Source organism: Antrostomus carolinensis, unplaced genomic scaffold, assembly GCF_000700745.2.
Source record: "Antrostomus carolinensis isolate BGI_N321 unplaced genomic scaffold, ASM70074v2 scaffold8139, whole genome shotgun sequence".
Classification (NCBI taxonomy): Eukaryota; Metazoa; Chordata; class Aves; order Caprimulgiformes; family Caprimulgidae; genus Antrostomus; species Antrostomus carolinensis.
In genome coordinates, this window is record NW_010336362.1 from 73,530 (window position 1) to 89,491 (window position 15,962).

Consider the following 15,962-nt stretch of genomic DNA (forward strand, 5'->3'; position numbering starts at 1 on the left):
GCCATGGCCAAGTTTTCTGTGAACTGTAAACCTTTGGAAATTAACATGATACAGCACTACAGTGGTCTGGAGACAATGTCAAAAAAAGAGGGCAGGCAAAGTGCAGGTAAAAATTGCAAAGGCTAAATGTATTTCTTCCATGGTGAGTCTGTGAAGCACATAGTGGTTACATAGTACAGCCTCACTACTGAAAAAAAAAAAAAATAGATAGGTTATGCCTTGGGTTCTCTGCTCATGGAGGTAGAAGGGCCTATGGATAAGGCTGTAATTCCCAGCCTGGTTCTGCCCCTGACCTTCACTTCATCCCTCCCCTTGCCTTTCCAAGGAATTTAACAACACCAGCTGACAAATACTAGAAAATGTTAGGTGAAAACTGCCTTCAAATTAGTGATGAAGAGACTAACAACTCTAGAGTGCTGTTACTACTTGCATTGTCTTCATATTGTGTGTGATAATATCCATTCTTTCTGCAGAGCCTGTCAGGGAAAAAGTATTTCTTCTCCTCAGCACCAGATTAATTTCACCCATAGCAAACCACGTGCATACCATAAAATGCAATTTATAATTTTATTCTGTTTTCTAGCATTTGGCCACAGACAAGTTTCTTTTGCTGCTCTTGCTTTTCTGGTACGTACAAAAATAAAGTTTTATTAATGATTGTGGAATAGGAGTAATTCGCAATATAGCAAAATGCAGTGATGCTGCTAGGCATTTGTGTGTATATGTGTGTGTGTATACATATATATATATATATATGTATATATCTCCATGTCCACAACCTTGAGTCCTTTGACTGGATTTAGTGATAATCTATTAAGGTTCCTAGACCAGGAAGTCTCCTAGTACTATTTACGTATGCAAAGTTTTATGAGAAATACTGTAGAGCCATGAGAACGTCAGCAGCATTATTAACACTAATAATTGTGTAAAAACATTAATATTTAGACAGATTGGAACCTAACATTTTTAAAACACTGAAGAATTGCATCCTAATCAGACTTTAGGATAGCGTTGTGTACCCTGAATAACTTAACCTCAACAGCTATTAAAAACAATTTAAAAAATCCTTGCCAAAGAGGGTTAAGCCAAGGGAAAGCACAGGTGACAAAGGATGGCTGAGACTATTGAACCTGATGTTTAAATGGACATAACCATATAGTGAGACAAAGGCTCAATAAGAAGTTCTCACATGGAAATTTATATTCTCTTCCATCCTCTGTGGGCATTGCACTTGGAAATGTTGAGTGTCGACTTACCCAAGCAAGCATGGATCAGCAGCTGAAACAGTCAGCCTCTTTGAAAATCAGATATAGATCAGTTTCAAGAAACATAGCAGGAAGATGGGACAGTAATGTGTCTAGGATCCTTTGGGCAAACATCATTCAGAAAAGCATGCAAAAAAGCCTTAGCAATATTTACATGTTTGTAAATTGGGACCCTTTAAAGATCACAGTTTTGGCAGCGTTTGTCTCCAGGGTTTGTCCACGCACTTCTCAGCTTTTCCTGCCCTAACAAGGTATAGCGAAGACAAGCAAAACACTCATATGAAGAAGTTCATGCACTCAATGAGGCTTTACAGCCAAGAGCAATAATCCTGCCCTGCACAGACAGGAGGCTGTGGCAATGGTGTGCCCAGAGCCGTGCTGTCCGCGTCCTTCCCAAGCTCAGGGTTTGCTTGAAACCAAGCAAACTGCTTGCCTGAGGATTCATAAAAAGAAGTGTCCTTTTCTAATGAGACGTCCTTTTTCTCTTCAATGTAACACGCCTTGCTATAGCTTTTATGGAAGGTGCTGCCATCAAGCAATGAGATGAGTCCTGTTGGGGGTATTTGCTATGAAATATGGCCATCCCCTTCAGATCTGCAGCAGCACCTGGTCTGTGGTCTGAATTCTTGCAGCTCTTTTGAGAGCTTCCTATCCATGGAAACTCAAGACCTTTCCCTTTCAGACCTTGTTCTGGCAGGTTCCCAGACAATGAATTTAAAACAGCAACATACAAAATAAAATAATTTGAAGCTGTTTTCACAGGTTTCTAAAACATATGAATATAATATTTGGAAAATTTCTTATTTTTCCCTCTTTGAAGGCTTGTCTTTATTACATATCCCGATTTAAGTGTACACATCTGCAGCTGCTGTAAACAGTACTGAATAATTTGAAAAGTGTCAGCGGTCCCTTCTGAAAGATTCTCATATTTAGAGAAATTACTCTAAGCTTTGCAGGGATGTTTTTCTCATAGGGTACACATGGAATACAAACAGGCGGAGCAGTATGTAGACTTCAATATTTTATCGTCATAAATATGGTAAGCCTTTTTTCTGCTGCTCCCCACTGTCCCATATTTTATATCTGAGACACTGACTAAAGACTAGCTTACATTTAGCAGTACTTCTCAATATAGCATTAGCAGGCACGTTTCTAAAGGGGGACATAAGAGCTAATTACAGCAAAATGCAGCTGCAGAGTCAAAGGTAAGCCAATAAAAACCCCAGCAGAAAAGCCCTTTGCTTGTTTTACTTAGAATTGATTATAGAATTAGTAGGTGTTAACTATAGTGTGTGAATCTCTCTTGCTCCACAATAGTATGGAAATTGCACATTTCAGTATGTATAGTATTTCACAAAACCACTTTTAACTTTGAAACTTTTTCCTTTAAAATAATAGTAATCAAAGACCACCACATTCCTAGCTCATAATCGGAAGTACGTAAATTAAAATGACTTCTATTGCTATAGCTTGAATTATAGCTTCTGATATGATATTTTATAATAGAATTTCCTTTTTTGGCTATTTAGAGTTTTACATCTGGTGTTTATGATAGATGACAGCCAGTTAGTTGTAATTAAAAAACATAAAAGGACTGCAGGATTTGACCTATGACTACATATCCACTCAGAATAACAGCTTTGCTAATAGAACTGATTTAAACTTTCCTAACAAAACCCACAGAAATCTCTCTGCCAAAAAGGGAAAAGTTCTTCAGCAACACTATCTACAATGTTCTTGCAGATAATGGCACATTTCAATATAAAAAGCAGTTACGTATTCCTTTCATTTAGTTTTAATTGAAATTTGTTATGGATGACTTTCAGAATTTACTTTAAAAAATTACAATCATATTTCTTTTTTTCTGTATTAATTTTGTGACTTTACACTTTTAACATCTCTAGGTTTTAGCACTCTTCCTTTTCATTTTAATTTCTTAATTTTTTCCAGCTTTGCAAAATTTAGAATGACAAATGATGTAAGAAAACAGAACTTTTTAACACTGCATTTTTTTTCAATTTGAGAGAAGAAATCAGTCTTCAAATCCAGAAATGAATAAAAAAGTTCAATTCAGTGTGATATTGAAATGGATACAGCGTTTTTTGCCTTTCTTCATTAAGCAGAGAAAAAAAAGAAAAACATAAAATCAGATTGTTTTACTGACAGGCTTTCTTTTTCAGGAATTGAAACTGGTTTTCCCACCAGTTCCCACTTTAAATATGGATAGTAATTGACTTTGATTCTGCAGTAGTTGTAATTGATGAAGTACTGAAAGCCACAAGCAAATCTAAAATCACCTTGTACTACATGCTGTATAAGCAAGTGGGGAGACATAGTACCTCTTCCAAAGACTTAAAATATCTAAATATTAAAAACCAGGTTTGAGAGCTTCGTTAGGGCTGGAAATAGCATAACCAGAGAACAGCAGAACCAGGAATAATGCTGTCTCTCTTAATTTATCAGTTCCTGACTACTATCCATTTGACTGGATGGGGACACCACCACTGCCCTGGGCAACCTGTTCCAATGCCTGAGAACCCTTTCAGTAAAGGTTTCCTAATATCCAATCTAAACTTTCCTTGGTGCAACTTGAGGCCATTTCCTCTTGTTCTATCACTTGTTACTTGGCTGAACAGAGTGGCCCCACCTTGGCTACAATCTCCTTTCAGGTAGCTGTAGAGAGTGATGAGGTCTCCCTTCAGCCTCCTTTTCTCCAGGCTAAATCCCAGTTCTCTCAGACGCCCCTCATAAGACATGTGCTCTAGATCATTCACCAGCTTCATTGCCCTTTTCTGGACATGCTCCAGCACCTCCATATCTTTCTTGTAGTGAAGGGCCCAAAAATGAACACTGTGCTCAAAGTGTGGCCTCACCAGTGCTGAGTACAGGGGTAAGAAAACTTCTGTGGTCCTGCTGGCCACGGTATTTCTGATACAAGCCAGGATGCTGTTGGCCTTTTTGGCCACCTGGACACACTGCTGGCTCATGTTCAGCTGGCCAGGTGCTGGCCAGGTCACTGGCCAGGTGCTGGCCAGAATCAACACCCCCAAGTCCCTGTCTGCTGAGCAGCTCTCCAGCCACTCCTCCCCAGGCCTGTAGCGCTGACAAGTGGTTAACCCAGTCTTCTCTGCAGGTTGGGTTAAATCAAAATCCTGAGAGTAATCTTCAGTTCAGAAAAGTATCTCCAGGGATCCCCTCTGATCTCCCCAACCAAAGGATGTTGCACGTACTGGGCACAGGAACTGCACTGAAGGCCCTCCTGCACTGAGCTCCATAAACATGGGCTTCCACCCCAGGCTGTGCCCACAGTGCTCGCTACACTTGTGCATTTGGCAAAGATCACTGAACATATATCTCATGGGAGAGTCATTTTGGAGCCTGTATTTTCTAGGTATGGAGGGGGGGATTCTGGTTTTGCACTGCAATGCAGTTACTGCAGCATTTTAGGCATACAACTAAAAATATGCTTTTAATGTCTTGCAGATGTGTGAAGCTGGGAATCACTTTATCAATGTAACTTTAGCTCACCAAAATCATTCAGGTCTGTCTTTGTTTCCTGTTTGTCTATTTAAGACTGAAATGTGCTTAACCTATCCATCTTCTGCTGCAATACAGCAACTTATGTATCTACATCCACAGAATAAAGAAAGATGAAGTAGGTACCATGCCATTGGTTTAACATATTCAAAATAAATGTGGTGACAAAGAAATATTAACAAGACTGTTGTTGTTCCAAAGCTTATAGCAAATTTATCTTAATTATACGCAACTGCAATTTAAATTTGGATTTAACATGGAAGTTCTCAAAAGCATCCTGTTCACTGACAACAGAGGATTCCTTTTTAAATAAGTTTCAAAAACTTTTAAACTAGATTGCTGAGTTTTTAGATACTTGCATCTCGTACAAAGATACACACAGATACATACAATACATGAAGAGAGATTCATGAATGCCTACACAGGCATCAATGTATATGCATGCTCTTAAAAGGCTGCTCCAAGCATGGATTTTCAGGGTCTTTTGTGCCATGAGAATAAAAGTAATATATAGTAGAAAGTAAAATATATTTTCAGATAATAATAGCATCATTTCACACTATAACACCCTATTCAAGAAAATACTTCAGCACGGTATGATCAACTTCACACACTGAAGTCAGTTTCTATTCTGGAAAGCTTTTGATGTGCCATGGTTAGGCAGATGCTTATGTTGTTTGTCACAAGGGGCCTAATTCAGTTTAAAAGCTGCAAGAGCCAAATTATTTATCAGTGTTCTCAGTGCCTACGAGTATTAAATATAGCATTGTTGCCAGAAGTTAAAAATGAAGTGTTGCATATGTGGCATTTTGTGTGAGCATTATCAGTGGCTGTAGAGTCATGCTGCTAGCTCTGGAGTTGTCATGTGCTACCCTGGGATGAAGGATGAGGATGCAAGAGGGGACAAGAGGGGACAGGTTCACATTCCTGAGTCAGGCTGAATAAGATACAGCTGCATCCTTTATATCCCAGAAGAGTGCCCTTAGCCCTCACCTGCCAGCTAGTCCACATTAAACTACTTGTCTCTCATCCTCGGAACAAAGGTTGCATCCTTTGGACATGCCAGACCTTTCCTGTAAAAGCTGATACATGGCTCACTAAGCAGCATTCTCACTAGGATAAATACAGTTTTTGCTGTCTCAAAAGTTTTCACGGAAACTTTTTTAACAAGTTATACTCTGGGACCATTGGCCAAAGGGATGGCTGTTACATAGGCAAGTTGTGATGAGCCTCAGTTCCCCTCCCTGTATGGCAACTAGTTTTCTCTATTTATTTCTTTATTTTTTCCCCTTTCATAAAGGAAGTAAAGCCTGTTTTCCAAGTCCAACCTACAACCCTTTCACATGGCTCTTCTTGCTGGTATCCTGTCCCAACTATACATATGAGGTACATGACTTTCTTCTGCTTACATGCAGAGGGTGGGTGGTTCCTGTGTTTCAGCCTTTGCCTGCAGGAAATCTGCAACGCCTCCACACAGTTCCCTCTGCACATTAATCATTCTGTTCTCTATGTCAGAGTCTCCTTTGTCCCATAAATGTTTCTCCACCAGACCCTTTCTCTTCCCTCACATCAGTATCATGACTTTTGTGTATATTCCCCTCCACTACAGACTCCCCAGTGATACAAAGATTTACTGTCCATCTCTTCACCCCCATCCAGCGCACTACAGGGTCCCTTTCTAGATGTTTTTCCTCTCCTGTTTCCAGTACAAGTATCACACTTTTCCTTCCAGGGGGAGCTTTTGGGGAAGTGGTCACTTTTGAAAACTTGCCCTCTTGCTTTACATAAAGTATACAATTAACAGTGCCTTTTTCTTTGCAACAGGTTGGGTCTTGGATTAGTTTCACAGTGATGACGCAAACACTGCCAGGTAAGTTTGAAACAGAATGAAGATAGCCTCTAAATTGTTATTTGCAGAAGTGAATTCTGAAAATCTAAAATTTGCCAAAAAATTTACTGCATATGAATGTTTCCATCAAATTGCCCCTGTGACATGACTGTATAAGCCTTCAAAGTGCCACCCTCAGAAAGCTGCAGAGAGCATGAACACTACTGCAACGCCTTCTTTTGATCAAAACCAGCTCTCCACTATTTGTGAAATACTGTTGTATCTTCTATTGCCACAGTGAAAACAGACTTTGAAACTTAGAAAAGAAAAAAAAGTCAGTATTCTTCATTTCCAATCAATCATTTTTGATACAGGAAAATTTGTTTGCACTGTAAACCTGGAATAATACTTCTAATAGGGAGAGGAAAACAGATGTACTTAGTATTTCAAAAGAGGAAAGACACACAAAAGAGGAAAGAACCTGGTAGCATTTCCCTGTTTGCTTATATCAGGCAGGCAGATCATAACAGCAGCCTGCTTAGTAGCGTTTGCAACTCTTGCTCAGTACTTTCCTGTATCCTTAAAGACCTAAATTCCTGTACAAATATGATCCCTGGGACTGAGCTCTCCAAAACATTCAGTTTTTAATTATTTTTCCATTCCAAAATAGAAACCTATAAAAGCTACTTGCAAAAAGTAGCCCCACGTGGTTCACAAATGAAAAAGAAAGGAATTTCAAAAGTGAATTAAACTGCACCATGAAAAAATTAAACTTTTAATTATGTTTGAAAAGATACAACATTTTTGTGCTTTAGGCTCTGGTATAGAAATGACCTGAAAGTTTGGGGACATTGTGGTAGGACTACGTTTAGGAGGGCAGGGAGCAGCAACATATGCAGCACACTCTTCCTTGCTGTAATTGTCCCAAACATAACTTGGCCAGATTCCAAATGAATGTTTCTGATCCACCCACTCATTTTAAGGAAGAAAGGATAATGAATTTGCAAAATGCACCTGTACAAGCATTCCCCATTCAATGCCACTCAACTCGAAGGGAGAGGTACTCAAGAGACCACTTACTGGCTTCTGGCAACCACAACAGGGGCCTGGGCATCTATAGTTGCTAGGCTTTGTGAGACCTCACTGCCCAGTGGATAAATCTGTTTGTGCACCTACTGCCTACTTGCTCCAGGGCTGAGCTCTCCCTCCATGCAACAGTAATTTACAGCACAGCAGCCTGTGATGGCTGGGAGCCAGAGGTAAAACCAAAGAAGTGTTTTAGACCAAAAGCAAACCAGAAACATCATTGAGAGAGGCCATGGGTAATTCTGTGTTGAGACAGCACCATGCCCAAGGAGGCCTTGTGATTTATGATAAAGTCACAGGTGATACAGGGTGTGTCTAGATGGATGTGAACATCATCTGTGTGAATTCTGATGTGGAGGCTGAGCCTCACACTATGGTATATCAGCAACTACAAGACTGAGAGCAAGGGCAGGGTTAACTTCTCTGCCCACAGAAGAGACTGCAGACTTCTCCATAAACCCTCTTGTATTCAGAGAAACAGACACTGAAAGAAAACACATGATTTAAAAAAAAAAATAAAAAAAAAATAAAAATTATTCTCTCTTTTTCCTTGGTAGTTGGCATTTTTGCTTTCCTGATGGTCATCCAGATGTCTCTCTGGGCCCAAAAGAAACACAAGCTGTACCTGAAGAGATTTTATCCAGAGGTGCGGAGGAAAGCAGCTATGATTCCTATCATCTTCTAAGCTCTTTGCAAGAGTTGGAGCCTAAGTGTACAGTTCAAGAGCTAACTCAGAGGAAATGAGCCATTTTATTCAGTAACCAAAGTAGATCAAAGGAAGAACTACTGGATAGCTTTTTCAGAAAATTTACAGTTCAAGACAAAGAGCTTTTAATTAAGTGAAAAAATGTAGCTCTTGAATTCTTGTTTCCTGCTAAAAGATATGATTTAATTAGATTTTCTGTAATGGAGCTAATTGAGAAGGGACAAGAAAATTGCTTATATTGAATGTTAGGCGAGATATTTAGCTGGTGTAAATGGGCACAGATGCTGTTACAGTTAATGACTACAGCTCACCTGCATGCATTCATGTCTGGTGATTTTAAGGTTCAGTGTTAGATGTTGATGAGAGTCTTGGATTTTTGCATCAGAAGATGTTTCACAGCCTTATTTTTATTAAACTGCACAGAAAAAGCACGTTCTGCCTCAGCTCCTCTAAAGCTAGCTTTACAAGGTTTTTCTTTTTTTTCTTTTATGGAATCTCATAGCAAATTTTTCAATATAAATTTGCTTAAATTAGTTACTGCAGAGAGGTCTGTCTTTCTTTTATTTTCAGGTAGGCAGATCAGCCCCATGATCTCAGGAGGGGACTGTTTGTGAGGTGCTTCTCCTCTTGCTGCTAATTTGCAGCATGACCTTGGGTATATCATTTAAGCCCATCTCCCTTTCTCACATTGAACAGTTTTGGAAATAGCAGAAGACTTTCTGGACTAACAAACGTGTTAAGATCCCTTTGTCTGGATGCAGTCAGGCACTGAGCACCATTCACCTTACTTGTATCAAGCACTGTGAAATCCCTGGGCACAAGGAACCAGAGTACAGCTCATTATCCAAAAGGAAAGGGATCCTGCCAAATGCATTTCAGTCCATATTTGAAGCTGAAAGGCTTCAGCTCCCCTTCAGTTCAGTCAGTCTCTATCTGCTACTTTTCTTTCCAGGACATTATTTTTTTATGGGATTATCAAGTCCTGAAAACTCTATTTGCAAATCAGTGGCATCTGTATCATGCAAAAGCACAATTTTTAGCAATTTTAGTTACACAGAGCAAAAGAACCAGAACTGCTTCAGCAAGTACTAAGATACGGAGAGTTAGAGCATTAAGTCCAGTCTTCATTCTATTTCTGTTGCACATTTATCAATGTCTTTTGACTCCCTTAGGCTGCTGAAAATCTTGCCTAAAGAACTTAAATCATTAGAGAAACACCAGAGTACACAGGCAAAGCAGGCAGTTTGTCTCCTAAAGGCACTGTTATCTTTGTGCCAGCTCAAGTGTTCTAACAAAGTTAATTTGCCCAGTAAATTGGGTTCATATCCCCCTTCTAACTCAATTTCATCTTGGTAATGTAAAAAAATCACTTTCCATATTTTTTAACTTGTAACCTATGAACACGTAGAATTTTTTATTTCTCTCAATGGAAAACCTGAGTCACAGTGAACAACCAGTTCTCAAACCCAGACTGCTAATAAAGATCTATTTTTGAAAAAATATTTTCTATACTCTTTATTCACTTATACCTAACAAAAATATTTTTGCAACCCATTTTTTTCCAGACAGTGTTAGATGCATGAGTCAAGACTGTTGTCTATTTTTTTAATCCAGCTACTGGGATTGTTTTCATTTCATGTTTATCAAATGTCTCATTTTGGCAATCTTCAAGTTTAAAATAGTTCATGTGGGAGGGTTACTTGCCAAAATTACTCGCTTATCGTGATTACAAGGGCTGCAGCTTTAAGTCTGTTCCAGATATGTTTCCAGAATGATTCCAATTGCTAGGAGCACAGTTCCTATTCAACAGCTGGCTTAGGAAAAATAAGTACTTCAGGAATTGTTTACCTCCCTGCTTATTAGTTGGTCATTCAGGACATGAGGTAGAGGGGAGAAAGGTTTTGATTCCCGTAGTAAATGACTAAAGTTTTAAAATGGGGGTAAGAGCAAACACTAGGTAAGAACAAATGAAGATACGTTCCAGAAGGCTGTCTCAGATAAGCGTGGCAGATATTTCGAGATGAACCAATGGGGTGCTGACCAGCTAAAATTGCCCCGAACAGCGTTAAATGGTTTCACAAGTAGTGATCAATCCAGCTTCCTGTACCTTCACAGATCTTTCTGTATTACTTATTACTCTGCCCTCTCTGATTTTGAGGGCAAGTTTCATATGATTGGAACAGCTAAGTTAACTGCCTGGCATGGGGAGGGGGGCCGCATTTTGCTTTAAAACAAAAAGTATATAAAAATGGCCAGTCTTTGTTTTGATAAATGTTTTGGGTGCTTTGTTTTTGGAAAAAAAAAAAAACCCAACCAAAAAAGAAAACAACAAACCAAAAACCAAAAAATCAAATAAAACAATGCACAAATACCCAAGCAAACAAAAAACAAAAAAAGAGTAAGCATTACTATATAAAAACAAACCAAAAACCAAAAAATCAAGCAAAACAATGCACAAATACCCAAGCAAACAAACAAACAAACAAAAAAAGAGTAAGCATTACTATATAAAAAAATTGCAATTAACAGTGATTTTAGCTGCAAGTGCTGTGTACCTTTTGAACCAAAACAATTGTCTCCACACACACATTTTCATGAGAAAGTTTGTCATGACTGCGCTGATTACCTGGGGAAAAAATGCCTTATTGATCTCTAAAGATACTGGTATTTCTTGTATTAGGAGCTGATGAGGAAGTAAGTGGTTAACTACAAATTCCTTTGGCAATATTTTCTCTTAAGCATAGAATAACTTTTTTGGAGCTATCAGTAGAAGGAAGGCATGGGCAAGGCCACACCACCACCACCACAATGTCATCGTGTTTCAAGGTCAAAGGGAAGGAGTCAGTCTCCAACATGAGCCATCAGATGCAGCTCAGGTAGTTGCTCCCCACTTTAATACGGAGCTGGTTCACAGGCATTGCTAAGGATGTCACCGTTGCAGTGCATTGGATGCACCCGTGTCCACAGAAAAGGGAAAATCATCAGGAGAATGTGAATTACATTTTGCAATCCTCCTTCTCCATGAAGGCCATGAAATGCACTACTTGCAACAAAAACACAATTTGTCCCTTTGAGCTAAATCCTTTTCTGAAGCTTTTTTCCTCAGTTTTTGCACCTGGAAAGGTTACAGACTGCAGGGCAGTGAATCCACTCCCTGTGGTGCCCTGTCCTTGCCTTTGCTCCCACGGGCCAGCCTGTGCTGCCCTGTGGCTTCTGTCAGCCCCAGAGCTTTCCTAACAGGTCATAGAGGCAAATTACGGCATTTATCACAAAAGTCAGGAGACAGCAGCACTGTATAGCAGAAAAATCAAGTGGCTGAAGTTGGAGACACGTTCTGGTTAGATACGAGGAGCCGGGGCAGTCACTGGCACAGTTAGGGCCCCAGGCATAGGGGTAATTCCTGCTCAGTTCTCCTCAGACACTAAGCTGTCTAAGCCAAGAGACCACAAATAAAGCAAGATACAGGAACACTGGGCCTCCCAGACAACAGTTTTGGCAGGGACTGTGTAAAAATAAATCAGATGAAGTACTAATGAGTCCTTCCTAGCGTGCCCAACAATGACTGTGAAAATAGCATTACTCAGCCTATGGGCTCAAAGTGTATCTCAAAATACTCATTTCCTGGTCCATCTGGAGAGACTGCTCAACATCCAGGTCCCTCCATGTTCACCCTGCAGCTTGCAACTGGGTTTCTGCTCTGATCCTCCAGATGAACGAGTCTCATCTTTCCCAAAGTATTCCCAAGACACTTAAATTCAGGAGCATATATTTAAGCCTTCGGATACACAGCTCTGCATTTTTGTGGCCTGCTTTTGCCGTGAATTGCCAACCTGGAAAAGAGCAGGCACCAGCTCAGGCTGGTGGTGCAGGGAGGCGTTGTGATGGGGAACCGAAATGGCAGATGCTCCTGTACACAACTTGGCTGCCTATGTTTGGCTCCTCTGTTTGAAAAAGCCCTTAAGACCCAGCCATATGCTTGTCTTATAAGATGGTTACCACATCTTCGCAGCTGACAGGACTGAAAATGATCTCTGTGATTTCATCTTTCCATAGGGAAAGGAGAGCTTGAAAGGACACTGAAAGCAGAAGTGAATAAAGGCAGATGGTCATCCTTTTTTAAAGATGCTATTATCATCAAAATATCTTGTACTTTCCATTGTTTTGTCTAAAGAAAGTGACTCTAAATTGGCTTTTATCACACTAGGAAATGAGATAAAGCAGCCTGATATCAAAGTAGTTCTCTGAAAAAGAGCCTGCAGTGATAGCTAAATATAATAAAATAAAAATCACTGAATGTGAAGACTTATAAAGCACACTATAAGATGAAGAAAGCTATAGGAAAGCAAGAGACTATTTATCTATTTATAGTTTTAACAAGTGCTACTGAACAAAAATTAATTCAAACCATAAAGAGTTTTCCAGCAAGTTAATATTTTCCGCATGATGCTTTATTGACTTCCCTTTTCTATGTTTTCCTATGCACAAGTTTTGTCTTCAAGCCCTATTCCTTGTCATTAACATTCATGAAAGCTTTTAGAGAAACGAACTGTATGCCTGTTCCAGTGTTCCACAAATAAATGTAAATGAAGTGCTGTGCTGCCATTGCACACAGATTACTATCTACATGAATAATATTTTATTATGAAAAGCCTTGTTTATCACAGGTGAGTGTATAAAGGCTGCTGTATAGCTATGTTTAAAGGGAATTTTCTATTTGATGTTTAGCATCACGGAAGAATGTTTATTTTAATGGTCTCTGCACATCTTCAGCCATATGTGACTCGAACACACAACTCTCTGCAGGTATTAAAACCAAGAGCTGAGCTGTCCTGGGCCTTTACTATGGTCCCAGTGTTTGGTTATTTACTTGTCTAGCACACCAGAGACTGGCTCTCACCCAGCTCTGCCCTGTGAGGACATCTGAGAAAACATTTCCTTGTCCATCTTGTCCGACTGGACAAACAGCTGCCCAGGTGAGGAGTGTCAGTCACTGTGTGACTGAAATAATCCACACTGAATTTCCTTGGAATGTAATAGTCAATCTAAAACCTCTTTACCACAGGGAGAAGTTAATGGGTCCTGCAATGGGTTCTGGTTCAATGAGCTGTCTGGTAGAAAAGGACCTGGGAGTGTTGGTTGACAGCAGGCAGGCTGAAAATGAGCCAGCAGTGTGTCCAGGTGGCCAAGAAGACCAACAACATTCTGGCTTGTATTGGAAATAGTGTGGCCAGCAGGACCAGGGAAGTGATTGTCCTGGTATTGAACTTGGGTTGTTTAGTCTGGACAAAAGGAGGCTGAGGGAAGACCTTATTGCTCTCTTCAACTACCTGAAAGAAGGTTGTAATGAGGTGGGTGTTTGTCTCTTCTCCCAGGTAACAAGTGAGAGGACAAGAGGAAATGGCCTTAAGTTGATCCAGGGGTAGGTTTAGATTGGATATGAGGGAGCCAAAAGGGTTGTCAAGCACTGGATCAGGCTGCCCAGAGAAATGGTTGAGTTGCCGTCCCTGCAAGTATCTAAAAGCCGTGTAGATGTGGTGCTTAGGGACATGGTTTAGTGGTGGACTTGGCAGTGTGACGATTACAGTTGGACTCGATGACCTTAAAGGTCTTTTCCAATCAAAACAATTCTATGATTCTATAAAATATGTGTGCTTAGTTAGAAGAAAATCTACCACATATCAACACCTCCACAATACCCAGGCTTTTAATGTATACCTGCTTTAATCTAACTTCTAAAGCCTTTGAAGACTGAAGAACCAAGTAAGAGGAAATAATTTATAGTTAAAAGAAATACCGTAAGAGTATTCAATAATACTAATTAATTCCTTATTTAAAAAAGCAAAGTTCACATCTTTTGTCGAAGAAATCTGATTGTTAGCCTGCTTACGCCTCATACACAGTATTGTTCTTGTGAAAAAGTAACACAGCTCTGCCAGTGACCCCTTTTATTGCTCCAAGTACCCAGCCATATGCAATAAAGAAGGGTTTTGTTTTAAAATTACAAGTTTCACTATTTGGGGACTCTAATTTTAAAGTGCTACAGGACACGTTACAAAGAAAACAGACAATATAAAACATTATTTTCCTCTTGTACTGAAAAGTTGATGAGTTTTCAGTTGACTGGTGAAATACTATGACACTAAGTTACAAAATGAACAAATATTTTAAAATATGTCCCTCTCCTCAAGACAAGAATAGAAAAAAAAGGTACTTTTTGTCTTTTCTCTTAATAATATGAGGCGATTTCCCAGATTCAAGGGCATCCTTGCAGAAGGAAACATTGATTAGAGAGCTGGAAGGACCAGAATGTGGTCACAGTGTGCTTTTAGGGATTAGCAGTTCTGTCTTTTTGGAAAGAAATTTCACTCTTTCTGACAACTGAGCTTGACAGAAATGGATTACAGATGACACATCTCCAATATTGTATCTAATGAAAAACAAGGTACCTATTCTTAAACCAACAGGGAATATTTGTCACATATAAAAACACTGTACTCTTCCACTATCTGGTTTACATCACCTCTTTGCACAAAGTGCTGTGCATTTGGACTTGTACACCTTTCATTCTAACTCTTAATTATTTGCCTATTAGAGCTTTACATACGCAGTGATGTCACAGGAAAACCAGCTGTTGATTTCAAAACACTAAGGATGAAGAATCTATTCGTACACTGTTAACCAATTTCAGCCCTGTGTCCACGCATACATGGTTGTTTTGCTTCCATTTTTAGATATCCTTCCAATAGCCATGTGAAGCACGATGCCATCTCAAAGCAGTGAATTGCAAAGCTCTGCACTATCTGGGCCTTAACTTCAAAATAACTCTCCTTGCTTCCTTTGCTCTCCTAACCTCTGCAGGGCTGAAGCTATTCAGGGACTTCTCTCTGCAAAAATACAGGTGTAATTCTTCCAGGTTTGCAACAATATATTACTATTAAACCATAAATCTGTAAGAATAGAAGCTGCAACACTCTCATATACACGTTTGATATGTAAGGTCCTAGCAGGTAAAAAGAAGATGGTTATTGTGCTTATATGGATACGGGGACAAAGTGAACAGGGCTGTAGTTATCTGGGAGCTGGCGTCTACTCAAGGGCTCAGTGCCTTGGGCACCTATCCCAGGAGAAGGCAGTGCTTTATCAGATATACTGCAATCTGATAAAGGCAATGCTGATCTTGATTATGGATCTGAAATTAAATAAACAGGTAATCTATTCTGATCACATAAAAATATTTGCTGGAAGCTGTATCACAAACATTTCCAAACTTGGTTTGGAAATAGCAATTTTAGAATAATTCTCACTAGCACATGATGGACTTGCAGAGAGTAATGCAAGTTACACAGGGAATTACTGCATGCCCTGTTATTATATGTAGTTACTTGTCTTCATTTTTTTTCTTGGGGAAATTAAGTGCTTTTTGTACCAGAGGAGTGGTGGCAGATTTTCCTGCCCTTACAAACTGCAGTACCGAATCCTTAGGGCAGACACAAGACTGACTGAGTGCGTCCAAGTGTGTGAACTTCACAGTCTCCATGGA

General features: G+C 39.6%; 1 protein-coding gene across 2 annotated transcripts in view; it reads left to right on the forward strand.

Moving 5' to 3' along the window:
• TECRL (trans-2,3-enoyl-CoA reductase like) overlaps positions 1-8,401 on the forward strand; it is a 61,920-nt gene extending 53,519 nt beyond the window's left edge. Inside the window, exons 8-13 of one of the 2 annotated variants that reach the window (XM_029086693.1) lie at positions 584-627; positions 4,749-4,806; positions 6,103-6,188; positions 6,627-6,672; positions 8,192-8,217; positions 8,252-8,401. In XM_029086693.1, coding sequence (XP_028942526.1) covers positions 584-627; positions 4,749-4,806; positions 6,103-6,188; positions 6,627-6,672; positions 8,192-8,217; positions 8,252-8,401 — 410 coding nt within the window. The remainder of the gene's footprint in view (positions 1-583; positions 628-4,748; positions 4,807-6,102; positions 6,189-6,626; positions 6,673-8,191; positions 8,218-8,251) is intronic. The other variant, XM_010174815.1, reaches the window with a different exon arrangement.
• The last annotated feature ends 7,561 nt before the right edge of the window (positions 8,402-15,962 follow it).